Source organism: Oxyura jamaicensis, chromosome Z (assembly GCF_011077185.1).
Source record: "Oxyura jamaicensis isolate SHBP4307 breed ruddy duck chromosome Z, BPBGC_Ojam_1.0, whole genome shotgun sequence".
NCBI classification, from domain to species: domain Eukaryota; kingdom Metazoa; phylum Chordata; class Aves; order Anseriformes; family Anatidae; genus Oxyura; species Oxyura jamaicensis.
In genome coordinates, this window is record NC_048926.1 from 14,682,727 (window position 1) to 14,709,670 (window position 26,944).

At 43.4% G+C, this 26,944-nt stretch overlaps 1 protein-coding gene across 1 annotated transcript in view; it reads right to left on the bottom strand.

Moving 5' to 3' along the window:
- The window catches only part of PLCXD3 (phosphatidylinositol specific phospholipase C X domain containing 3), a 92,583-nt gene that overhangs the window by 31,869 nt on the left and 33,770 nt on the right, over positions 1 to 26,944 (bottom strand). The window contains exon 2 of the mRNA XM_035309755.1: positions 5,972 to 6,680. Coding sequence (XP_035165646.1) covers positions 5,972 to 6,680 — 709 coding nt within the window. The remainder of the gene's footprint in view (positions 1 to 5,971; positions 6,681 to 26,944) is intronic.

Consider the following 26,944-nt stretch of genomic DNA (forward strand, 5'->3'; position numbering starts at 1 on the left):
TATAATTTTATTTTTTTGCTGTGGTTGCTAAGGTGAAAGCTTTAGCATGGCGGGCAAGGATTTAGTCACATGTGAGCTGTAGGGAGCCTTATCCTTACAGATTAATTTGGAAATAAAGGGACAATAGGCTGTGTTTATTTTCCACTCCTCAAAAGCTTTGAAAGTACCTCAAGATTCTTCTGTTCTCTAAACAAGATCTGTTATTCTTCAGTATCATTCAACCAGAGACAACAAAGAGAATATAATACTTGTCTCCAGTGTCATTTACCATTCAGAGATAAAATTAGTAATTTCACTACAAATCAGAAAACAAACTACATTAATATAAGGAGCAGCTCTACAAGCATCAAAAGGTTGTTTCACAACTGTCTTTCAGATGTACTAAAGGCAGCTGCCTCACTGTGAAGTTAATTCAATAAGCAGAGGGAATGTAATTCATTTGGTACATACTGTTTGCTAATCAAAGAGTACTTCTTGGCACGTAAACTGTGCATGACAGAATGTCAAGCCTGAAAACATATTGTTAGTCCTCCAAGTTTTCATCAAATCCAAGAACGTAACGTACGCGCATGCAAGTGAGTCTCCTCATTCAAGTAACCAAGATAAAAGCTGTGTAACGAAGTTCTGTAAAGGTGATCCGTGGTCCTGGGGAGAGCTCACAGAAACAGCTTTTCCCCCTGTATTTGTAGAGCATAGAAAGCTTGATGACTTTTTCATTTCTCCTTCTTTCAAATTATTATCCCACTGAGGATCATGTATTATGACAGCAGCCACACCTATGAACAAAGTTAATCAATAAAAAACAGAATAACAGAATGGTTTGGATTAAGGGGCCATAATAACCATGTAATTCCAACACCCCTGCCCTGGGCAGGGACACCTCCCACTAGACGAGGTTGCTCAATGTCTTAAGCACTTGAAGGGATGGTGCATCCACAGATTCTCTGGGAAACCTGAGCCTCACCACCCTCATAGGAAAGAACTTCCTCCTTCCAAATATCTAATCTAAATCTACCCTTTTTTAATTTAAAGCCATTTCCCCTTGTCCTGTCACTTCACCCCCTGACAAAGAGTTCCTCCCCAGCTTTCCTGCAGGCCCCCTTTAGGTATTGGCAGGCCCTGTAAGGTCTCCCCGGAGCCTTCTCTTCTCCAGGCTGAAGATCCCCAGCTCCCTCAGCCTTCCTTCACAGGAATTACAGAATCACAGAATAGTCTAGGTTGGAAGAGACCTCCAAGATCACCGAGTCCAACCTCCTACCTAACGCTAACGAGTCCTCCACTAAACCATATCCCTAAGCTCTACATCTAAATGTCTTTTAAAGACCTCCAGGGATGGTGACTCAACCACTTCCCTGGGCAGCCCGTTCCAGTGTCCAACAACCCTTTCAGTAAAGAAGTTCTTCTTAATATCCAACCTAAACCTCCCCTGGTGCAACTTTAGCCCATTCCCCCTCATCCTGTCACCAGGCACGTGGGAGAATAGACCAACCCCCACCTCGCTACAGCCTCCCTTCAGGTACCTGTAGAGTGCAATAAGGTCACCCCTGAGCCTCCTCTTCTCCAGGCTAAACAGTCCCAGCTCCCTCAGCCGCTCCTCGTAAGACTTGTTCTCCAGACCCTTCACCAGCTTCGTAGCCCTTCTCTGGACTCGCTCGAGCACCTCCATGTCCTTCTTGTAGCGAGGGGCCCAAAACTGAACGCAGTACTCGAGGTGCGGCCTCACCAGAGCCGAGTACAGGGGGACAATCACTTCCCTGGACCTGCTGGCCACGCTGTTTCTTATGCAAGCCAGGATGCTGTTGGCCTTCTTGGCCACCTGAGCACACTGCTGGCTCATATTCAGCCAACTGTCAACCAATACTCCCAGGTCCTTCTCTGACAGGCAGCTTTCTAACCACACATCTCCCAGCCTGTAGCTCTGTTTGGGGTTGTTGTGCCCCAGGTGCAGGACCTGGCACTTGGCCTTGTTGAACTTCATACCGTTGGCCTCGGCCCATCGGTCCAGCCTATTCCAGATCCTCCTGCAGAGCCTTCCTACCCTCGAGCAGATCGACACACGCACCTAACTTGGTGTTGTCTGCAAACTTGCTGAGGGCGCACTCGATCCCCTCAGATCCCCTCGGATGCTCAGATCCTCTGAGCATCCTTGTGGCCCTCCTCTGGACTCGCCCTAATACACCCATGTCCTTCTAGTGATAGGGCCCCAGCCCCGGACACAGCACTCCAGGCGGGGCCTCACAAGGGCAGAGCAGAGGGGCACAATCCCCTCCCTCCCCTGCTGCCCACCCCTCTGTTGGTGCAGCCCAGGACGCAGTTGGCCTGCTGGGCTGCAAGCACACACTGCTGGCTTATGTCGAGCTTCTTGTCAACCAGCACTCCCACGTCCTTCTCCTCAGGGCTGCCCTCAATCCATGCTCTGCCCAGCCTGTATTGGTGCTTGGGATTGCCCCGGCCCAGGTGCAGGACCTCAGACACAGTGCAGTGTGGAACAGGGTCAGGAACATTCTGGTAAGGTGCAAGCAACACCACCTCAAGAGAGTGCAACACTGCAGTTGGAGCATGTGGGCCTACACCACAAGTAGCCACACTGAAGAGCTGCCAACGTGACCAGTTTATTGGCTACAGAGGAATATTCCAGCGTGCTCTGTCATGAGCTGCAAAGCAACAGAAAGGAGCATGTTTGGCTGCACGGTGTCTGCTTGCAGTTTTCCTGGGCTGACAGATGCTGCAGCTGACAGAAACCACATACTCCCTCTCAAACCATTGTTCTTGCAATCTTAAATAATCTCATCAGTAATGAACAATTTCAGAGATGAAAATCTGATATGTCTTATTGTATCCACAAAGATCTGAACTTTGTTCTGTTCTCAAAATTAAGTAGATAACTAAGTGACAGTGACCACTGTTAAAATGATGGGGAAAAAATAGGCAAGCAAAGGTCTTATTTGAACATGCTGAAAAGGACCATTTTTAAAATATGGTATTTCATTTAGGGAAAAAAAAAAGAATATTCAGCCATATTCCACATTTACATCGCAAATTCAATATTCCAAAATTCAATGTGGGGAAAAAAACCTCTCCAGGTACAGTTACAAAACTGTGTCCAAAAGGAACACGCTGCAAAGCTCTTTGTCAGCATTTATTAAAAAGAATAAAGTAGTAAAAAAATCCATACATGTTTGCAGCAACTGCCAGATAGCACATGTGCGATCTGTCTGGACACAATAATGGGATCTGACGTGTGTACTCATTCTGAAGAGGACAGAATAATGTTGCCACGAATAATCATTAGATGGTTCAAAGCAGCAAACACAGTGCAGCTGGAACATATACCCTGACTCCTTTAGTATGGATTACATACTTTTAAATTACTGATATATTAATGCAGTGAGATTGGAGAGAATTCTGTAAATTCCACTAATTGTCTTCCATCCTTAATTGCTTATCTATTTATTTTTAACAGGATCATCATCACATTAAGGAGCAGTTTTGCGTATACTTGATGTTTACTTTCAGAGCAGTTAACTCAATATACAAGCTCCATTTCTGTGTAGTGTAACACATATTTAAAGCCTGTGTCTTCAAGCATCATATTTATTTTTTTAAAATAACTAATAGGATTTCAATTTCCATACCAGCTCTGGAAATGATTTTAAAAGTCCATTTCTTTTGCAATGGTTAGAAGAGCTATGCAAAGAAGAAAAAAAGTATCCATAGAACAGACATGATTATACACATAGGGCTTATGCGAAACTCTCAGTTGCAATTTGGAAAAAACAACACTGCCAGGTATTCCTGTCCAATTATTTACTAACATTTCAAGTGGTTTAGTTGTAATCTCAAAATTTGCTGTAGACAAGAGCATACTGAGTGTTCAAACACAAATCATTCAGAGCTTAGACAAATATATCCAGAAACCATTTGAACCTTTTATTTTTTAAACAGCTTCAAAGAAGCACTTTATGAGCCAGAGGGGAAAGAAAGGTTTTTTAACTAGCTATTCTATTAATGCAGCAACTTTTAAGATGAACCTGGTCGTTTCTCAATTGTGCTACTTCCATGTTCTAAAGAACACCCAGAGAGGTGTTTATCAGAGAAAAGAAATCCCTGAACAATGAGGTGAGTGTTTAACAATAAAACCCACTGGCAAAGTGGGATTTCAGTTCTAAGAAGTGCTCTTCAGATTCACCAGTAAGAGAAACACACAACCCAAAGGAGTCTATAAAAACATTCATGGAGAATATACAAACACCTGCAAGTACAGTCACACAAGTATTTGTGAATCATATTCAACTGCCTATAAAACCATTCGTGTCACCAATTTGTCTTTTCAGGTAACATGTCCCTGTTTTTCCTAGTTAACAGTCATTTGGGAAAGCTGTCATGAAAACAGTTCAATCCTTCTCAAAAGTGAGGCATGTTTTCTTCTCAGGGTGTCTTCACAGTGTCATAGACACTGTGCCATTCATCACAGAGAAAAGGACAGTGCTCCCAGTAGACCTTCCTGGTACAGGCACGTCCAAACAGAACAATAGCAGGCCATTCATCCCCATTATATATTTTTCCCTTCTGCATTTTTTTTTTTTTTTTAGGGAAAAAAATACCTCTTTTGCTTTGGCATTAAATTTCAGGTTTCCTAGCAAGTTGTCAAGAACATAGTTGCACATACATGCCTTCAAGCTGAAAATTGGCTGTGATTTATCAAAGTCAGAACAGTATAAATAATGCAAGTCTTGCACAGACGTTTTGCAATGTAACAACCAATGGCCTGCCAACACAGCATTCCAAATACACAACCTCTACAGTGGTCTCCAGAGTTTCTTGCCTCAAGAAATTCTGTATGATAATCAAAGGGCTGTTAGAAGGCAAATGCACCCTAATGGTGTCTTGACAGCTGATATAGTGTATGATCATATGCAGAAAGAAGTCATGCATCCTTAAGGTGTGTAAGGATAGTAATGGATGCAAAATTCTGCACTGTCAAGACTTTGCTGACAAGCCAAAATGAAAGAAAAATGATTTACTCAGTACCTGAGGCCTGGTGCATAAAACAGACTTAAATAAACTCAGTGCAGCCTAAACTTAAATATTGTATTCAGTTCTGAGCTCCACAATACAAAAAGGGCATTAAGATACTTGAAGGCATGCCCTCCATAGAAGGGAAACAAACCTGGTAACAGGGCTGGAAGGCATGTCATGTGAGGAGAGGCTGAGGACACCTGGGTTGTCTAGTCTGGAGAAAAGGAGGCTCAGAGGTGGCCTCATTGCTCTCTGCAGCTTCCTGAGGAGGTGAAGCAGAGAGGGAGGTGCCAGCCTCTGCTCCCTGGAAACTGATCACAAGACACAGGGGAACAGCACAAAGCAGCAACAGGGGAGGTTCAGACTGGACATGAGGAAAAATTTATTTACTGTGAAGGTGGTCAAACACTGGAACAGGCTTCCTAGGGAAGTGGTTGTTATCTCCCGTTCTTCTCAGTGTTCAAGAGGCATTTGGATAATGTCCTCAATAAAATGCTTTAACTTTTGGTTAGCCCTGAAGTGGTCAGGCAGAGGGACTAGATGGTCTTTATATTCCCTTGCAACTGAACTATTCTGTTCAGACAAATTTGTCCACATCCAGTGAGGAAATCTGAGGGAAGATGATCAGTGCCTATGGTGAGAAACCACATTCAAAACAAAACAAAACAAAACAACAAACAAAAAACACATCTGCATTTGGGTAAAAAATAAACGTCAAGCCAATCCATAAGATTTCATGATGATTTAGTGCCAGATTTTCTTTTGAGATACAAAAGCTCCTCCTTAAACACGTTTCACTAAATACATTAGGATTATGCCCAAGTTCTGACTCTTAGTCACAGTAGCATGGTAAAAACAGATCTGCTGGAGTTTCCTGAGAAGAAATTAGACAAAGCAGCATTTCTGACACATGTTCAGCACAGTCAGCAGACGTCACCCACCAGGAACTTACCTTTCTGTGATTGTTTCTCTGAGACCACTAGCAACCCCTTTCACCACTGTACTAGCCTTTGGTGTCAGCACTACTTGAGAAATAAAAAAGGAGCCCTTCTTTCTTCTTTCAGTGATTGACGCCTGCAGGAACTGAATCAGTTTTTCCGGATCTGTTGTGTTTGCCCATGGAGCTGGCATCATCTGGCCTGGCCAAAGAAATGGTACCTCAAGAGCCACTGGGCTGTGGTAAAAAACCAGCACTTGGTGTTCCTTTTCCCACAGGTACTGGAGGCTTACTTCATGGGCAAATATAGCAGGACACATTTTGTTTCCATATGTGTCCTTGAGCATTTGGACAAGCTTTTCATGATGATATTTCTGCATCCCATAGAAATGATTGAAGTCCAAGAAGACCACTTCTTTTGGGTGGTCAGCAAGAAATGCATTGATCTCTTCCAGGCCCTCCTTGACTTTGGCACTGAACAAGCCGTGAGCAAAGTAGAGTTCGTTGTCTGGGTCTCTTGGCTTGGTAGAAATCCTAAGGTCAAAATACCGTATGCCTGCCCCCAGCTGGCTGGTGAAGTTCATGGTCTGTGTAGCCAACCACTTCCTCATCAGTTTTTTAGCCACAGTCCCAAAAACAGACACAAAATTCTGGACCGTTTCTGGCTGTTCAGGCCCAACCGGAGAGGCTTCGTCAATGTAGAAGCTAAAGGAGTCATGAGACCCTAAAAACACAACAGAGGAAAACAATCAATAATGGATTTACATGTTAGAAGGCATTGGTGATTCTTTTTTAATGAATGTCATTTTCTGACCCATACCAGCACTTGACAACAAACTCCTCCCATCCTTTTTCTCAATACGCAACCTTTGTCTGGCAGCATTTACCCACCAGAGCTTCACAGGAACATGACTGAAAGGCAGTGCCTGCTTTACAGCTTATCTGGGCTCTACCTCACTCTTTTAGCTCTTACTTACGCCTTTTATCCCACTTAACTCAGAGGGCTCTGAACGTCAAAACAAGCCTGATGCAATTCCAGCAAAGTCAGACACGTAACAAATCCCTAGCACCAACAAGAAGATGAGAATCTGGCCCTCCACACTGAATCGTGTCCTGTCTACTTTACAGAACTGAAGAAAAAACACACACTTTTACTTGAGTTGAACAATACCAAGGACATGTAACCTTTCTGACCTTTATTTCAAGTCACATCTCGTCATCAGTTAGGTTACTAAATGCTGTTTTCCTTAGTAAATATACCTCTAAAATTATTTGATTTCCCATGTTCCATAAATGAAACAGAGCTAAGGACAGCATTGCGTTTCTCTGCTAAAACACAGCAACTTCATTGTGTGCCTTCCACAAGAACAGAACTGCTATTTAACATACCTATGTAAAGAGGTTGTCATTTTCTACAGCATAAGGTAGTTGCATACAAAAATACCTAAGACAATTTGGTCTGCAAAATTCCCTTTGTGTCAAGGTATGTCCATTAAAAAAAGCTACACACTTATCTTGTCAGGCCTTTAGATCTTTACATGAATGAAGCTGATAATGCTAATATTTTGACATCTGAAAAACATGATAGTTCTCCATAAGGGACTATGCCTTGCTTTATGGAGGGGTAAGCTCACCCTAGGAAATGCTATCATTCTTGTCTACTACCAGTTTTCTGCAAACTACGTAGACTGTCTGACCAGTCTCACTGTCCAGCGGTGCAGGATGTTGCTGCTCAGAGTCACCGCAGCAAGGAGAGGAGGTCTGCTCCTCTGCCTGCACCACGCCACTTGCAGAACGCCTCCAAGGTCAGCAGGACTCGCATCTCCGAAATGGACTGTAGTGCTCAGCACTCAGAGATCCAACTCCAAGCATCAAAATGAGTTCAGAGAACAAGTCGTGTCTTCTGCTATTGATGCTTTTTTAGGTGCTTTTCAAAATCATTTTCCAAGGCACTCATGCTGTGGCAAATAAGTATCACATTAGTGAAATCCTGCTAGTCAGTCATTTCTGATGGCGATGCTATTTTAACTGAGCTGGAACAAACCCTATAAACTGAAGTGACAGCTGTAAAATTTTCTTCTTTAACAATAAATGGAATCATGACAAATCATCTTAAACTCTGGCTTGAATTTGGCTTTGTTTAATCTGAGAAACGTCTTAAAATTTTGTACACCCTGCTTTCCACAGTTGTCTCTTTGAACTGCATTTTACTAATATTAGATAAGTTTTTCATTTTGATGAAGCTTTCCACTGCTATGTGTTGAAGTACTACCATATTCTTCACAGCACCTGATTAGATCACGGACTATCTTGTTACACACTGATATCCCAAGGGGCCAGATCTGCATACAGAATTTTAATGGTAAAACAAATGATTAGAGCAGTGACATGTTTCAAGAGCATTACACTGAAAAAATCAATGAGATACATTAAATGTTCTGCTCAACGTAACCTGCACTAATCTAGAAATCAAAGTAAATCCAGTCCTGTTTAAAACAAAGCATAGTTATTGATATTATCAAGGACGGATCTTGCAAACTCTCACTTTGTCCACTGAAGTTCCTTTGATTTCAGTAGGATTTATGTCAGAATAGGTATGTATGTACAAACAAGAGTAACTGATTGCAGCAGTGGGCCCCAAATGGTAGTAAGATTAATTAAACCATTTGTCCTTTATTGTCAGTTCTGTAGCCTCTGGGAACCTGCAGTTGCAGAAGAGGCAGCTAAGCTTGACCACCACAGCCAATATGCAATGTATACTGTACCAAGCACTACTTAAATCTACTCAAGTCAAGAGAGGCAGCAGAGTTCTCAGGGCAGAAAACTAAGGTGAAAAACTTGACAGCTGGCAGCTACCAGCAATCACTAACACAGAACATGGGGTGGGGGGCAGAGGGGAACATCATTGACAGAAGCTACTGACCATTACAAGCAGGACAGACTACATTTTTTTTTTCTTAATTAAGGGCTTCATGCACGTTTGAATCTAAAAGGTGGGTGAAATTTCACATTGGGTGAAAGGCACAGAGAAGAGGACACAGAACACTGAGAAAGTCCATGGTTTGTAACTAGAACAGGAAGGACTCACTGAATTCCACAAAGAGAAAATAAAGCTTAATTAAACTTGGTTTACAACAAAAGGAATTGACATGAGCTCTTCCAAAGTATGTAAAGGTTCATCCTGACTGAAAGAAAAACAGCAAATGTTTTTCTCTTTCCACATGTATAAGTAGCTTGATCAGGTCATTTAAATGTTTATTCTCATCAAGCACTCATCTGTATTCCTTCTGCCTTCATCCTGCACCCGTTGTAACCAGCTTGCTCGCCTAACTCTGGGAAATTCAAAATCCATACACCTGGCAGAGCAAATTAGCGTATGACCTTTTGTATCGCCATGTCCCAAATCACTATGTTCCTGGTAGCGAGAGGATCCTGTATGGACATACACTTGTTTGTAGCAAGCAGCTTTCTTTCCAATCTTGCTTTGGTACACAGGGACCCTCTCGTACTCCTTTGCCACTGGGAGGTGGACTTGTTGGTTCTCTGCATAGCCAGATCTCTGCTCCTATAAAGAAAGGATGCAGGGTTGTCCTGTTTTTGGCTGGGATTAAGTCAGTGGTCTTCATAGAGGCTGGTATGTTGTATGATGCTGTGCTTTGTGATGAAAACAGTGGTGACAACATGTCAATGTTTCAGTTGCTGTTGAGCAGTGCTCACACAGAGCCCAGGGCGTTTCAGCCCCTTGTGCTGCCCTGCCAGTGAGGGGCTGGGGGCGCACCAGGAGCTGGAGGGGACAGGGCCAGGACAGCTGGGCTGGGCTGGCCAGAGGGGTGTCCCACTGTGATGGTTTTGCTCAGGTGGGTGACCAAGCTCCACCACAACCGCTCTCTCACTCCCCCTCCTCAAAGAGGAACAGGGAGAAAATACGATGAAAGGGGCTCAAGGGTTGAGATAAGGACGAGGAGATCGCGCAGTAATTATTGTGATGGGCAAAACAGACTCAGCATAGGGAGATAGTAAGATTTATTGCCTATTACGAACGAGCTAGAGAAGTGAGAAACAAAGGAAAGAAACCAAAAGCACCTTCCCCCCCCATCCACCCTCCTCCACCTCCTCCCCCTGAGCGGCGCAGGGGAACGGGGGAATGGGGGCTATGGTCAGTCTATAGAAATTCTTCTTTGCCGCTCCTTCTTGGTCACTCTCGTCCCCTGTGCTGTGGGGTCCCTCCCATGGGATGCAGTCCTTGCTGAACTGATCCAGCGTGGGCTGCCCACAGGCAGCAGCTCTTCAAGAACTGCTCCAGATATGGGTCCGTACCACGGGGTCCACCCCTTGGGAGCAAACTGCTCCAACCTGGGTCCCCCACGGGCAGCAGCTCCTGCCAGGTCACCTGCTCCTGCGTGGGCTCCTCTCCACGGGCTGCAGGTCCGGCCCGGAATCTGCTCCAGCAGGGGTCTTCCACAGGCCGCAGTCTCCGTCGGTGCAGGGCCACCTGCTCCACCGTGGTCTCCTCCACGGGCTGCAGCGTGGAACCCTGCTCCACCGTGGTACCCCACGGGCTGCAGGGGGACATCCTGCTTCACCATGGTCCTCACCACAGGCCGCAGGGGACTTCTGCTCCGGCGCCTGGAGCACCTCTCCCCCTCCTTCTTCACTGACCTTGGTGCCTGCAAGGCTGTTCCTCACTCCTCTCACTCTCCCAGCTGCTGTGTGGCGCAACGTTTTTTTTCCCTGTCTTAAATCTGCTCTCACAGAGGCGCAAACAACATCACTTACTGGCTCAGTTTTGGTAGCAGTGGGGCCCGTACCAAACATGGGGCAGCTTCTAGATCCTTCTCACAGAAGCCACCCCTATGGCCCCCTGCTACCAAAACCTTGTCACATAAACACACTACACCCACACCGTGTGGTGCTGTGCTCAGCAATAAAGGCTGGGGTAGGAGAAGGAGAAGGAGACAGGGGGGATGTTCGGAGTGATGGTGTTTGTCTGCCCAAGAAACCGCTATGGGTGGTGAGCCCTGCTGTCCTGGAGGGGCTGAGCACCTCCTGCTGATGGGAAGCAGCGAGTGGGTTCCTTGGTTTGCTCTGCCTGAACGCACGGCCTTTGCTTCACCTGGTAAGCTGGCCTTGTCTCCATTTACTGTCTCAGTAATTGCAACTGGCCAGCTTAGTTTTGTTGGGTCACGGTGCGTGTGTTTTAAGTGTCTCTTGACAATTGTTTCTAAGGTTGAGAGATGAGAAATGAAGCCTTTGTATTTCTGGGGAGCGTGGAGATAAGCAGACACAGAATAATTTAGGGTGGATGGGAGCTCCACAAGTCATCTGGTCCAACCCCTGCTCAGTTGCTTCAGAAGTTTTCTTGTCCTGCATTGTGAGGTTTCCTGCCCTGTTCAGCAGTGGACCGGCATTTTCCTTGCTTTCTTTTGCTGCTGGTCTAGCTACAGGAGCTCTATGTTACCTTTCCCACCCCTTACAGACTTTTTGAACTTAGATGTCAGCTAAACACTTATCAGACATTCAAGGGTAAAATATGCTGTATCACTTAGACTGCAAGAGAACAGCTGCTTGTACTCCTACTATGGAGAATGGTCTCCTGTTTTCTTTAGTGGATTCCCTTAATAGGACAATTGGGAATATAAAACGCACTGTTGCTCAGCTGTGGACATATTTATGGCTTCCCTGGAGGGCTAACCCCCCATTTAAAAAATAATTGGGCTCAACACTGAAAAAATCCCTCAGGGAGAATGTGTTTCAGTTCAGAATTGTTTCTTCAATCCCACCAGAGATTTACAGAGAGGCACAGCAAAGCTACTATTTTCGGTGGCTAAGCCTTAACACATCATTCATAAAGAGGGCAGGCACAGCTGAACTTCACTCTTCCCTCCCCTTGCCTCACTGGGAGCTCTGGCCATCCCTCTTAACAATCGCCTGGCAAATGGCACCTAAAATAGAGGTACTGATTCAAATGGTGCTGCCCAACACGCCCCTGACAGCAGCACTCACATTCTGAAGGCACACAAGCCACAGCAAATCCCCAAACAGGAGCAGAGTTTCACAGGCTTGGGCACACTTTGCCCTCCTTACCTTCTCTCACAGATTTCAAGCTCCTGCCTCTGCAGTGGGAGTTACCCAGTGATTGCCAGAAGTACTGCCTTTTACTGTTGCTTTGGGTGTCATTAGAAGCTTTACCTGCCGCCGTTTCCTATATTTAGGAGATGACATCCCTTGGTGACTATTGCTGAAGCATCACATGCCGATGCAGTCTAACCTTTTGGAAAACATCCTTGCCAAGAGGGCTCTGCAGAGACTGACACCGGATCTCAACGTTTCTCGGATGCTGCAGAGGACAGCAAGGACAGATTCCCTGACATCTGCTACCAAAGGCAACCAAAGCACATGTGCTCCCCATTTCATTTGGTCTGTTTTCACCATCTCGTTTGTCCTAAAAAAACAGTCATACGAGTAGAAAAACCTCTGTGAATCTTTACGTAACAACATTGTGATCAAGGAGTAGCAAAGTCTTTGTGCATGAACACTAGACTTGCTGCAGCTTAATATTGTGTTTCAGCTTCTTTTTAAGACAGCTGAGCACTCACTGCTCTCCCAGCCAAAGCCACAGCACATCTCAGGAAGTCAAAACGTGCTGGCAAGAGCAATGGAACTCAGGCTTCATAAAACCTTTAGTTGCCTCCCCAGAGGCAACTGGGTGGCTTTTCAGCTCTTCTTCCAATGTGCATCAACAGCTGTGAGCCCATAACTCACTCCATCTGAAGGTCACGGGGCTTACAGTACTCATGCAATGCAAAAATCCAGGTAACAGACAAATCAGGGTCAGAGCATGCGTACACATACAGCTTACTCTGGTATAAAGAAGCCCAGTGGCTGAACTGTTACGCTGGCCACATTAGGTTACCATGCAATGCGTGCAGACAACCCTCTGCTACCCATGGCACTTCAGCCCAACCTCAAAAACCCTGTCAAAACTGTATGAGAAAACTGGGCTCTCCAAGCACCATGCTGCTGTTCCAAGAGAACTAGATGCACAGACAGCCCTGTGCAAGTCAATTTGGATTTGGAAAATAAGAGCTGAGAAGCCTACAAGTAATCTCCCAGAGTGGGACCAGGAAGCTTCCCCCAGACCTTTGTCTTGTTCTGCACCTGCATCAAGAAGCCTGCAGTGGTGGAACTGGCCACCTCCCAGGTCTCACCCACTCAAGCCCACAGTCATGACCACGCCAGCCGGCTTGCGAGGGAGCTCATCCACAGCCTCGCTCCTGCAGCTCAGCCTCCAACAGCTGCACGGGATTTCTGCAGATCCCCTCCCGTGAACAGTTCTGGCACTGCCTGCAGGTGAGCCAAGCTTTTTCTGAAAAGCTGCCTGCAGCACGAGCGGGATCACACCTAGCTTTTGTCTTTCTGAAGGCTCAGGAAAACTTCTTAAAGGAAAGCCAAATCAGTCAGCACTCTTCCCAGAGTCCCAGTCAGCCAAAGAGCCTCATATTCTTTTACCTTGGTATTAACACAGAAATCCCTTCTTAAGTCAGACTTTTCTCTAAAAGAGAACAGTATCCTTTAATAGGTAACAATATCTGGCTTTTAGTCAAGTGAATCATCTGATCAGAAAATAAGAAAAAAATATTCTACAAGCCCGCATTTTGCAGGTGGTGAGCTAGCCCATGCATAAATCAAACTGAATAGCCCCGTCCCAAGTGGTGAAAACAAAAGAGCTATTTTATTTTTTGTACATAGAACCTTGAAGTTATTGAATGAGACAAACTAAAATGAAGACATTTTAAAAATAAAGCCATTAAACTTGAAATGTCTGTGAGGAAACATGAACATAAATCAATCTACGTCTTAAAAATCAAATCTTCCCCCAGGTCACACCGCACAAACAACCTAATACACAGACAGTCAAATCTCTCAAAGCCAACGGTTTTAACCTGTGAAGTGTTAATGTGAAGTGTTAAATGAAGAAACATTTTAATTTTTTCCAAAGTATAACTACAGGGATGAATTAACCTTGGTTTTCACTGGGAGATTACAGATAAGTTACAAGTCCAGAGCCCGATTCTAGGAACACACAGCTGTCTGAATGCTTTTAATTATGAGCACAAATGTCTGCAGGAAAGAGCTCCATTTTCCTCCAGCTTCTTTCAGAATAATAGAATTCCAAATTGCTTTGGAGTTTCAAGTCACACCGGCTAAATTGAAGTCCTTGAATATCTGGGAGCAAGAAGAGGCATGCAGTGACAAAGGAGAAAATGTATTCTGGTCGTGCTTGAGAATGTAAGCAAAAAGGTGACAGGAGTGACAGAGAATGAAGCTGTTAAAGCAACATTTGTTAGATTACTATTAACTTCACAAGAATTTAGATGCTGTTGCAAATGCAGCACAATCACAATTTCCCCATCTGAAATCTACTCCACAGTCTGCCCACGTCCTCTGTGCCAATTGTATCAGCCCCAACAACTCTTCTCTTCCTCCTCCCGAAGCTAATATCTCCTTCTGCCTTGAAGACCTTGCCGATAATGTAAGAAAAGGAAAGGAAGAGTTTGTTCCCATCCTTCCTGGAAGCAGTAGCCTTTCCCTCACCTGCCATCCTCCTGCTGGACAGAAAGGTGCATTTTCCCTCTTCCACCAGAGAAAGCCTGGACCCCCACCTGAACTACACAAAACCCTAACTAAAAAACAAACAACAAGCAAAGAAACAAACAAACAAAAAACACAAACAACAAACAAAATCCAAACTTGAAAAGTCATTTTTTGACAACCTTTGGGTTTAATACTACTTCTTCCATGGGTGGACCCTGCATAGCTCAGCCAACACATCTCAGATGGAGGGAGCACTTTAATCCACAATGAGCAGCACAGCACACCTACAACAGAGAGCAGCTACCGTACCAATAGCCACGGCCTAGAGCTCCACATGGTAAAGTATAAAACATTTAAAACCCAGCACAAAGCAAGTGAGCAAATGTCTTTGGTGTCCCTGCCTATGACAGTGAGGTTGGAACTAGATGATCTTTGAGGTCCCTTTCAATTCAAGCCTTTCTACGATTCTATGATTTCATATATAATATAGAATAGAGAGTTTTATCCTTCAAAGAATCACAACCTAATTGAGGTTGGAAGAGACCTCTGGAGCTCATCTGGTCCAATTGCCCTTCTCTTGTGTCTAAAGAGAAGGAAGTGAAAGACAGAAAGATTTTTTGACAGACAGCTACAAATCATTGAAGACTGCTTAAAAAGACTTGTCTGCATCAGCATCTAAGCTAGGGAGAAAGATGACCAACTTTCAGATCAGGAATGGCTCCCTGCTTCTGTTCTCCCTATGCACAAAATCAAATTTTCATGCACAAGAAATGATTTTAGCAACTATTTACTCTTGTTCTCTAGCGTCTCCTCATCAAGCATGAAATACTCCTGAGCTCACGCTTTGTTGTGTGCTTTTGAACATGGCTACAATTGCCTCCGAGGGGAGCCTTTGTTGACACTGCCTGCAATCGCCAAGTCCTGCTCTTTACCCTCTCCGAGAGACATTACCATCTGAATGCTTTTTTACGTGACAGCTTGTGGTCCGTGGCAGTGCCTGCGCTGGGGAAGTGTTTCTGATTGCTCGACTGAGCCAAGGCGTTCCTTTTAGGAAAGAGGCAGTACTCGTGAGGATCCAACTTCTAAGATCAAACAGGACAGAAGGTGGGGAAGGATCTTCTTTGCTTTACAGACAAAGGTAACAGGAAATTATCACAATACTACACGCAAACTTTGGCTAAAAACCTGGTTAGGTTAATGATTACTCAATTCATGCCAGTGCGTCTGGTGTACATAACGTACCCACATTCAGTCCCCTACAGCTCCCTCTTGTAAAAACAAGGATCAACTCCCTTCTTCCTTAGAACACAACATCAGTTAATATCACATTGCAAATTCTCAATGCACTGTTGAAAAGTGAGGAAATAAGAAAAAGCAACCTGTAATTGTATTTCTAGCTCTCCAAACAGTATGAGCACGTGTCACAACTACGGATACCAGAAGGAAAGCTCTGCTAAAAAAACTATTCTTTAACGGAAAATTAGCACATGCTGCCCTTTTGAGAACAAGTTTCCCCTCTTGCTTGATAACTTCCTTACTGTCCTGTAATTATTTGTGTAGGAGGAGGTGTTTAAATGTTTTCCAAGACACTGAAGTGTAAATAGCCTCCCACCCCTTCCCAGTCGAACCACCTCCAGCCGGATTTCAGCATGGACTTCAAGCAGACAGCACGCAGAGAAGACAGAATGACAGAGCAGTGCTCAAATGCCAGGGGCTTTCTGAGAGCACGAGATTACTGTACTCAAAAAGCCCACTATTAAGGGAATTATTAGTTTCATCGCAGATCGGTTCTAAACAAGTTAGTGTTCACTCAGACAAATGTAACATTAACATCAGAGGAAGCCTGAAAAGGGGCTGCAGGATCAGGCCATAGCGCAGAGCAGAGCAGGCTTGTTCTCAGGTTTAATCAGCTCAGTGGAGACCTCGCACCATGGCACAGCGGCAGCATGGCAAGCTGTCTGTGGCAGCTCTGCTCACAGCCTCTCTCCATCTCTCTTGCCCCAACAGCCGTCCCCAGCTGCTCTGCAAAACACAAGTTAGGTTACCAGAGTTCCTGCAGACACCTGAATTCAAACAGCGCAGGGAACGTTTTTGTACTATATATGTAGAAATGTAAATGATCATACTGAGGATTGAAAGAATGAGTCGGTGTTCCCTCCCCACTCTTTTTCCAAATGTGATCTTATAAACCTCTTAGCTGAACACAGAAGAAGAGGTGGAGGAGGAAGGCAGTGATACTGCCTGCATGTATGCCAAATGCAGAAACACGGTTTCATCTTTGTGCACTGCACCGAAAATTTTAAAAGGTGTAGGAATTACTTTAAACTTTTAAAATCAGCCCTACAGTAGGAAACTAGAAAAGCCATTCTTATTTATTCAAATGAAATTGTAAGGATGACTTCAAGATGTTTAGAAAGCAGACACAGAGCATATTCTTTAATAGAAGAAGACTTGCTTCACCTATCGAGCTAACACCTAGCAGGATTCATGGAACAAGAGCTTCAACTCCAACTTTAAAAAGCTCATAAGGTAACTCCTGTTTCTGGCACAGCAAGAGTAGGCATTGATTTATTTTTATTTATTTTTAAGGAATCTTTACATCAAGACTGACCATGCACCTAAAACATACAATCTATCTATCTATCTATGAGCAGAAGTGACAATTTCAGCACCAGAGCAGACACAGCTGTATGGCTTGCAAGACATGGGTCAAGCGCTGTGATAGGTGGACCGCTGTGGCTTTATTTATGAATTTAACTGCATATATGAAGATTGAATAGTATATTTTGTATCAAATTAATGACTATCACATACATCCTTGTATATTATGGACAGCTATAACTTGAAGACAGATTAGCTATCTAGTTACCTGGAAATAAAATCCCTGGGGGGGCAAAGCCCTACCTACACATTTGAGATCCACAAATGAGGATTCTTTCAAGTTTTCACTTCTTTGGGAACAGAGCAGACCAATCTACAATGCTATTTTTTCTTTCTGCTCTGCAAGCTCACTGCTGGTTGTACAGATGCATCTGAGATCTCTATCACAACTGACATTTTAGTTAGGCACTAGTCTTAGAATTACCCTATTAGCTATTTTTCTCTTAACTCAAGGAATAGCATATGAATGTGAAGATTTCAGAGTACAAAAGGTGTATCTGATTCTCAGCATAAAATTAATGTGCCAGGAATAGTTCAGGGCGTATTTTATTCCAGCACCAGCTCAGTCTGGCTGAGTGTGTCATCAGCATCCAAGTCATATCTCCTGGGGCAATCAGCAACACTTGCATTGCAAGCCAGTAGCTTTGGGACTGGCAAGAAGCTGTGATGACCCCAGGCAGCTCTGCTGAGCATGTGAAATGGCATCTCCTCACAGCGAATGCCTTCCGATCATAATTCTTGTTCATAACCCTAATGCTACCACTGACAGGACAGCCTTCAAGGGCAGCACGCAGCTGAGGAGGCTTATAAAAACGAGAATAGGCTGCGTTGATCTGTTCATATCTCTTCCTCTCCATGCACGCAGGAGCATAAAGCACTACTTATTATGTATAGCCACAAGTAATGCAATGTTCACACCCGAAAATAGGATCAAATCAGACCACCTCTGCTTCTTGTGCTTTTATTTATTCGATTTCTTTTCATGAAAAACAGGCTTTAATACTCTTGGTAAGAAGACAAATATCCCTAGAAATAATTGCTTCTGATCACACAGACTCTTGCCAGTTACTGCATCTTTTCAGCACTAGAGAGCATTTTGGATACTTGATTTTGCATTTCCCTCATCTCTTGCCTTTCCCCTCTTCTTTGACGTAATTTTCTCCCTCCCCTCTGGCATATACAGTATAGCCCTTTCCTAACTCATGGCTGCATTGACAGCATGTATTAGCCTCACTATTGTTGCTATTTCATTATGCTCTTTTTTTTTTTGTTATTTTTATTTTTTCCTTTTTAAACCAGTGCAATATTTTCTATTAAATCTGAATAACACTACTGAACAACTGTAGCGACCCTGTAACTGACAAAAATTACTTGCATGGCATGTGTAGCTTCTGCATCACCCATTATTTTAGGGCCAAGAAAATGAAAACTGGGAGGCATGGTTGGATTAAATGAGATTGCATTGCAAAGCTCGTGGAAGAATGATGCCTTAAAACAAGTTTTCTGTGACTTCACAGATCTCTACAAGAAATACAAAGCGGTCTGAGACGCATCTCCAAAAGAACTTTAAAGGCAAGATCTTTCAGTGGTATCTAGAAGCATCAAACTCTGCTGCAAGGACACCTGTGAAGCAAAGAATAAGGATTCCTCCTACACCGCCAGCCAGTGTATCAGCACTCCAGGACGGGCTCTCCTAGGGGTGGTACTGGTAGAGTTTTCTATTACCATGCAAGAAATCCAAGCTAGGCTCATTTTCATTTTCTCAGTCACTGAGCTTGAAAAGCTGGGACAAACCTGAACAGTTAATCTGATTCTTGTGAAAGATGGAAAGGCAAGTGGGAGAAATATTATTCCCGATTCTGAGTCAGTTCACAAAGGATTTCACACAATAACCCTCTTTAAAGATCACTTTTAGCAAGCTGTAAACTTAGCTGACCAACCATGTCATGACTCAGACAAAATGAAAAGATGCAAAGTACTGCAAAGAAATGGGAGGAAGAGGGAAGCACGCATGTTAAGTTGTTATATATTGACTGTTCCCCCTGCTCTGCCCCCTACCGTATCCTTTGCTTGCCTCATATCTTCACATTAGAGATTCTTCTATTTCTGTGTATTGTCTGGTACTTTTGACAAACTGCTCCAAACAAAGTTCCCACTGCCATGGTGCTGTACATGAAATATCTCCTCAGGACGGGTGCCCTAAAAGCAGTCTCTTTTACACAAGGTCTCCTCAACTATACACAAAGTCACTGTAATATGTTTGGCTTCATGTTTAGTAGAAGGGAAATATGAAATACTTCCCTTGGGCCTGAAATGTGAATGAAAAACACTGCATCTTTTCCAAAGCATTTATTTTCCCTGCAAAACTCCAGAAAACCAGTCCTAAGCATTTGGAGCCTGAGCTTTATGAAGGCACCAGTTAAACATGTACAAGTGGGGTCCTCCTCAGGTGTGTGTGTCTCCTGCCATCAGGAGACACAGGTCTTTGCTGTAACTAAACAGGGCACAAGAGAATGGGCAGCTGGAGCAGTGTCACCAGGAGGAAGCATGCCAGCTCACTTAGCTGGCTGCAAACATCATCACACCACCAAGGCACCACACTGTGGTGTCACTGGCCTTCTGAAGCCCCACGTCGGCGGTCTGCAAATGCAGGACAGCTCTGCTTTAGCATCTACAGCCTGTTTTACCAAATTACTCCCTGTGAAAATACTGCAGAGGAAAAAAACTTCCTAGGAGGTTCCTCCTTCCACATAATCAGTCTCTGACTCCCACATCCAACTGCAGAGCAAGGAAAGTAACCTCACCCAAAGACTTTGCATGTGAGAGTTCAATACTTCACAAGACGTCCATTCTAAGACGTCACGAACCATCAGATAAACTCTGATCCTGCATATCCTCTTAGCATCCAATGCTACTCTCACATTTCACCATTTTCTTGTACTGTTCAGTTTCTCATGGAAGACCTCTACAGCCACATGTACTCACTGTAAGCCATCTTTCCTAGGAGATAACGAAGAAAAACGTGTCTGGCTGCACAGTGTGTGAAGAAGAACAATCATGACACCTGTAAAACACCAAATGAATAAAAGAGAACACCCTTTTGCAATTGGATGACACCCAGCCTTGAAGACAGTGAGCAAGGAGGCTTTATAGAGGAAAAGAGTGGAAAGATGCACATAGTTGGAAAAGGAGAATCCATTTAAAAAAATAAATAAATGTATTCGGTCAGTACTTGTATACTGGGTCTAGCTGGGATGGAGTTCCCCAGAGCAGCCCATAGAGGGCTGTGCTCTGCACCTGTGGCCAGAACAGCCCTAGTAACACTCAGCAATAAGAGCTGAGAAAGGGGAAGGGGTGGGGAATCTCATTGTGAAGACGTCTGTCCTCCCATCCTCCCAAACAACTGCTACGTGTATGGAGGCCCTGCTTCATAGGACATGGCCAAACATCACTTGCTGATGGCAAGTAGAGAGTTTATTTTTCCTTCTCTGTGCTGCCACATAGGCTTTGCTTGTCTTTTCCCTCTTTCTTTTCCCTTCAGTTAAATTATCCTTATCTCAACCATTTTTTTTTTCTCCATTCTTCTCCCCCGTCTTTTATGAGGAGGAGTGAGGGAGTGGTTGTGGTGGAGTTTGGCTGCCATCACAGTACTGAATGGAATAATAAGCAAGAGTGATCTGCTTTGTAACTCCTTGACCATGAGATATGAACAGACAGGAGACCTTTCTGAAGCCAGAGAGGTATAAAGACAGATCCTATCAGAGCTGGGTGCAAATACATGCATGTCCCAGTATTTCCAGTTTAAAAGCCCTCCAGACAAATGTATGGGATAATCTCCTACCCCTTCTTCCCCACAGGTTCACAGTCTGGCATTTGAACAAAGTTAAGCCCCAAAACATGAGGTTTCAAATTTTTTCACGTTTTTAACTGTAAGTCTGAAAAGATATCCCTATCCATGCCACTAATTTCATTTTTGTCCTTTCAGACCAGCAGATACGGTAAAAGAACAAATGAGAAAATGCAGCAAAACACCAGAGACCCAAAGTCAGGTCTCAATCTCAACAAATATGCCAGAAAGAGGACTCAATCTGATGCTATTTCGACTTGTAGATCAAATTAAAAAAAAAAAAAATCACATTGTATTACAGGTAAGCATCACCTAGAGCTACTGCTGGAGCAGCCTTAGCTAGGACTGTAAAATTAGTCTATCAGCTACATCATCCGGTGCATATCCACTCTGGTCCAGGGACATAAAGAGACTAATAATTTAATTTTGCAAACAGAATGGCAAAAAGTAAAGACACACAGAATACAGAAGAATCAAACTGTCAATACCTGCCTTTTATTCATCTCTTTTACCATCACTGAGCAGGCAATTTAAAGCCCTGCACAATCAATCAACCTGGAGTGCTGCCAAACACACCATGCCCAGCAATCCAATTTCAGATCTTCTTGCATTATTTGTTGCAAAATGTATCCCTACTTGATTCAATACAGCAATCAAACAACCCACTATACAACACAGTGGACAATAATAAATGAATGAAGCAAGTTACAAAATAACTGTTCCATTTCCTAAATTTCCAGTTCGCACCAGATTCCCAGTTGGTATTTATCAGTATAACTCTAATGACCCATTATGCCAATTTAGACTGCTGCAAATCTGGCTGTTAGCGTTTACCATTTAGCATCAAGAAGTCAATGAAAAAGCACAGGCAGCATTATTGATTAACTGAATGAACAGTCAGCTGATCTGCACTTTGTCCAGGCTCTGATTACATCTAATTTACACTGGATATGTTCATGTCTTTAAAAACAGTAATTAGTTTAGCTGTTTTATACTAACACTACATAAATAAAACATTTCATATTAATTTCCCAACATGTAATTGGAGACTATCCTCATCCTCCTAACTCATCTCAGCTGTTTTCATCCTCCTGGTTCAAAAGTTAACGTTGATACTACAGAATCAGTGAGTGTATTTCAAAGTGCTTTCAAAGCATCAGAACATCAAATGCTCTCAGTCTTGGATGTACCCAAAAGAATCACATTTTCTCAGAACATTGCTTTGACAACAGTCCACTCCAGTGGCTGCACTTTGGCTTTCACACGACATTCCTCAGCTTAGAAGTCCAAGTATTCTTTGTTATCTGCAATAATCCCAAAGCTGCTGATACTAGTAAAGGTGATGATGTTGGTAAAGCTGACACAATACAGTGATGATTCCGGCACAAATTCTTTCATGCTTCCTTTGAATTCTTAAATAACTTCTGTGTCACACTTCTCTCCTGTAGCAACTGGTATGTGGTTGGGCCAAGATGGCCCTTGTTACTCAAGCATGAGTATCACATGGCAAACTGCCTCACATCCTCCTTCCCTACACTCCCTAGCTTTATGCTATCCTGAATATTTATTTCTGGATTTTCGCAAGGACTTGCTCCAGATGGTCCATTTCTAAACCATTTATTGAAAAGACAAGAGTGGCTTGTGTGAAAAGAGACCTTTTCCTTTTTGCTCTAAACCATTACGTTATTACTTAATAAATCGGCACTGGCAGACAGCGCCTCAGTTCTGCAGTCCCGCTCCACAACCAAACATAATAGCAACTGTTCCACGCTGCTATTATTGCCATTTTTCAAGGAGACTGTCAAAGCAGAGTCTATATCAGAAAATGTTTTATTTATTCATTTATTTATTATTTTGTTTTGTTGCTTTTTGTTTGTTTCTTTTTTTTTTTTTTTTAGTCTCTGCCTTTCTCCCAGTTACAGACATATTCAGGAATTTGATGAGTTTTGAGTAACAGATAAAATCTTTATTACTTCTTGCAGGAGTAGCTGTACTGGATAAACAAAATGGACAAAAATATCCAGCAAGCCACTTGCAATTATCTAGACATGGATCAAGTTAGGCAGAGACCTGGATCTTCATACTTAACCTTATTTAAAGAGTTTTTTAAGAACCTTGGCCACTCTGTTAAGGAGTGAAGCTGAAGCTGGGGAACGCTTGGGAACAGAGCTCCTGTGACCTTGCGTCCCTCCAACATGCAGCTGTGACCCAGAGAGCTGTGTTCAGAACTGCCTGGGAGACACATTCAGCGCTTTGGTGGAAATATCTTCATCACTCAGCTTTCCTTTCTATAAAACCGAGGACATTAGTACTCTCTCTCTTCCATTAAAATTCTCCTAATAAAAATGCTGCATAGGAACTAGGTGTCACTGAGTTTTCAGTTGAGGCAGTGCCTGGATCAAGTTGGCATTCAGTCAATGGCTGAACAATACCATGAACGCTCAGCACCGTCCACAGGATTTTCATCCTCTCACTCACGAGACGGGCCAGCTTGCCGCACTGCCTCCCTGCACCCTGCAGACCCACTGGCAGCCATGGAGCAGGACAGGGCCACCACCAGTTCTGCAGGCTGGACACGGCCACCACAGCACCGTCCTCCTCTCCACCCTGGTAGCTTGTCACCCACCTCACCACCGAGCTGGCAGGTCCCACCTACCACAAAAGAAGACTTTTATCAGTGGTTGGGTCTAGCAGATTGTGCTGTGATCATAACTGTTAAACACTCGCCCTTGTGTACAGTGAAAATGTTTAGTATTTTAAGAGGAAAGCATTAAAATAATTGTACGGCAAATTATTTCTCACCTATGGCAAACACCTAGTCCATAATCTCTGATTGCTAACTGCTCTGACATATAAACAAAGAATAAATGTCTTATCAGTGTGTGTTTTGAAATCTAAACATATTAAAAATTAAAAACTGCAGGAAGTTCCTAATTCTGTTCCTCTTCTGGCAATCAGCCATTTTGTACATCATGTTACCGACATACTTTAATTAGCTCTAATTCACACATTATAATCACTGTCTAGAAAATTTGTGATGTACTTGTTATGAAGCAGATCTGCATCTTTTTCAACACACAGTTGTTTTAATGTTACAGAGTCACTAATGCAACAGAAAAGAGCTCTTCCTATATCACGAATTCAGATCCATGACATCCCTGTCTTTCCATTAAGAACTCTCTTCCCTCTGGTTTTTGAAAGGCACTTCCAACCTGGTAGCTACAAGTGTTAAAACCCATTTTCATTGAACACAACAAAGAAAAAGGGAAGAAATCGTTCCTTTGCTACAGTGGCTAGTATTTTTTTAAAATATATTTCAACTAATCCACTTCACTTCTTTTGAAAACCCATATACTTGTACCTTTCTGTTCCCCAAAACCTTTGAAACTCTGGCTCTGGCTATTGCTGGGACTCAGTGACATCTAGGCTTTTTCCAGCAAGATGCACACTTTAAAAGCCTGGCAGTGCTACATTGTTATTGAAGAGGCAGCTTGAAATTGAAATTTAAGATCTCCACCCTTTATAATAGTGGGGTAGCAGTTGGTGTTGCTAATGTTCAGACCTCATTACTGTACAGTTCTTCAGCATCCACAGTTCATTTCAGCAGCATATTTTCTAGCACCATTCCAGGCAGGTTTAATGCAGCCCGGTTACCGAGTGCAAGGTTTTTATGAATTTGCTGGAACTACTGAGTGAAACATAATTTCCTCTTAGAAGAAAAAACAACAAACAAACAACAACAAAAAAGGAGATGCAAGTGAATGAAAGCCAAAGGAATAATCAGGACAAAGCCTTGAGAAGAAAAGCTTTTGAATTTACACGCTATTTTGTCTGAGATTGGAAATACAATAGCTATTTTATTTGCTGCAATGCACTTCAAGCACAGGTGTTTCTCACTCTGAGTCCCTACCCACCCAAAAAAAAGAAAGAGAGTTGTACCCAATCCCCAGGCAAAAGATGTATTCTACCTTTTGCCTTATTCCGTTAACACATCTCTCTCTGTGAAGAGATAAAAATCCACATTAAACCACATGAAACAGTGCTTCTTTCTTGTGCAAGTGAGTCTCCTTTGAAGAAGTCCAGAAACAAGACAGTTCAATTATTTGCATACAGAGAGCCACATTTCATGGCACTGATTGACTTTCAGCATTCAAGCAGACACAAAGAGGCACACAAGGGCATTGCGCTCTGGACAGCAAATGAAATGCTCAAGGATGACGAGGCAAGCATGAACACAGGTGCCAGGCACATTTTTGTGTATGACTGCACAAAAAAGTCCATGAAAATGAAGAGGAGACAGAGCAACCAACCCGCTCCGAAATCCAGCCCTGCCTGCTGCATGCTCCCTTAGTGGTTGTGCTAGGGCAAGTCCTGCTGTACGTCACCCAAAAAGCTTTCTTCTCTGGTGCAGCAAGCAGTTTCCACTGAGGCAGAATCTGTCCCTCAGTGTAGGAGGAAAATGAGTAGTGAGCAGAGCAGTCCCCACCCTCATGCCACCAGTGAAAAGTTTTGCCAGTATGTGACCTTTTGTTTGCTATCAAATCATCTCCCTAGCAGTCAAATCATATGTTTGTCTATTCATCAGCTCCTCTGAACATTCAAACCACCTGTTCACAGACACAAAGGCTGTTTGGATCCTTCCTGCCCTCTATTGTGGCAGTGCAATAACGAAGCCAGAGAGCTCCCAGCTGGGTACCAGCCATGGAGAAACACTGCACAGCCAGAGGGGAAAGAGATGTTGGCAGAGTACACTTACACAGGGAGAAAATTAGAGTCTGGAAACTCAGCAAAAAGTCATCCCTTTTCTTGTGAGTGTCATAAAAGAAAGATGCTCAGAATAATTACTACAATAGCAATGTTAAAATGTTAATTTGTACAGTACTCTGGGGAGTATGCAGTTCTGATTGACATTTTGGCTGGAAAAGGAACCTTACTTAGCAATCTCTATTTGCTGAATTAAAGCACTAATAGAGGCAGTTTGATAAAAGTGATGTCACCCTATTTGAAACCAAGCCAAAGGATAGAAACATACTTGAAGGAGTGAAGTCGTAAAGTGGTATTTAGGCAGAGAAGTTTCCCAGGACCTTGGTGGATTCAAATCCTCCTTACCAAAAGTTAACTGTTAGAAATCTCTACTTGATTCTAGAAGTACAATTGTCCCCATCTGAACATATGGTGCTTGTAGGAAGAGCAATGTTTTGGATATTTAATCACATGGATGAACATCCACTTTCTGTTCCATGTTTATTACCCCAACCTCCTCACCTAACTGTAGCCACTTAAAGATAATCCTCTAATCTAAACTGGTCATTTCTGGTAAACTCCTGCAGAGACAGAGGAAGAGAGGGGAACCTGTGGTGGCTGCTCATCCTTGTCCAGATACAAGTGTGTAAGTCTGGACGACTCTCCTGTGATGGTGGTCCTTTTCTCTGCCCTTGAAATGAGACCAACAGCTCAGTGCAGGCAGCTAAAGTTAGGTGAAGCCCAGCACACATACCTCAGGTATTAATGAACATATCTAAGGAGAGGGAAATACTATGCCTCTATTACTAATGGGCAAGGCAGGCTCTTGAGAGGCTGGAAATCATATTTTAAAAGAATTTTAAAGACCTACTATGTGGAATTTAGAAGCTTAAAGTCTAAAACTTCAACTCTGAAAATCCTTTTGAATGCCTTCCTCATGTGCCACAAAGTCTCCTTACTATGGCATTTCCCAAGCCACAACAGTTGCCCAGAACCGAGTCAGTCTCAGAGCTGAGCAGCTGAGTAGCCAAAACGCATATAAACCCTGTTTGGGCTCAGAACCTTAAGGTGTCATTGCCCTAAATTCCTATTTAGAAATCTGGCACTGAGCACACCCAAGACAACGTAAGACAGACCTGAAG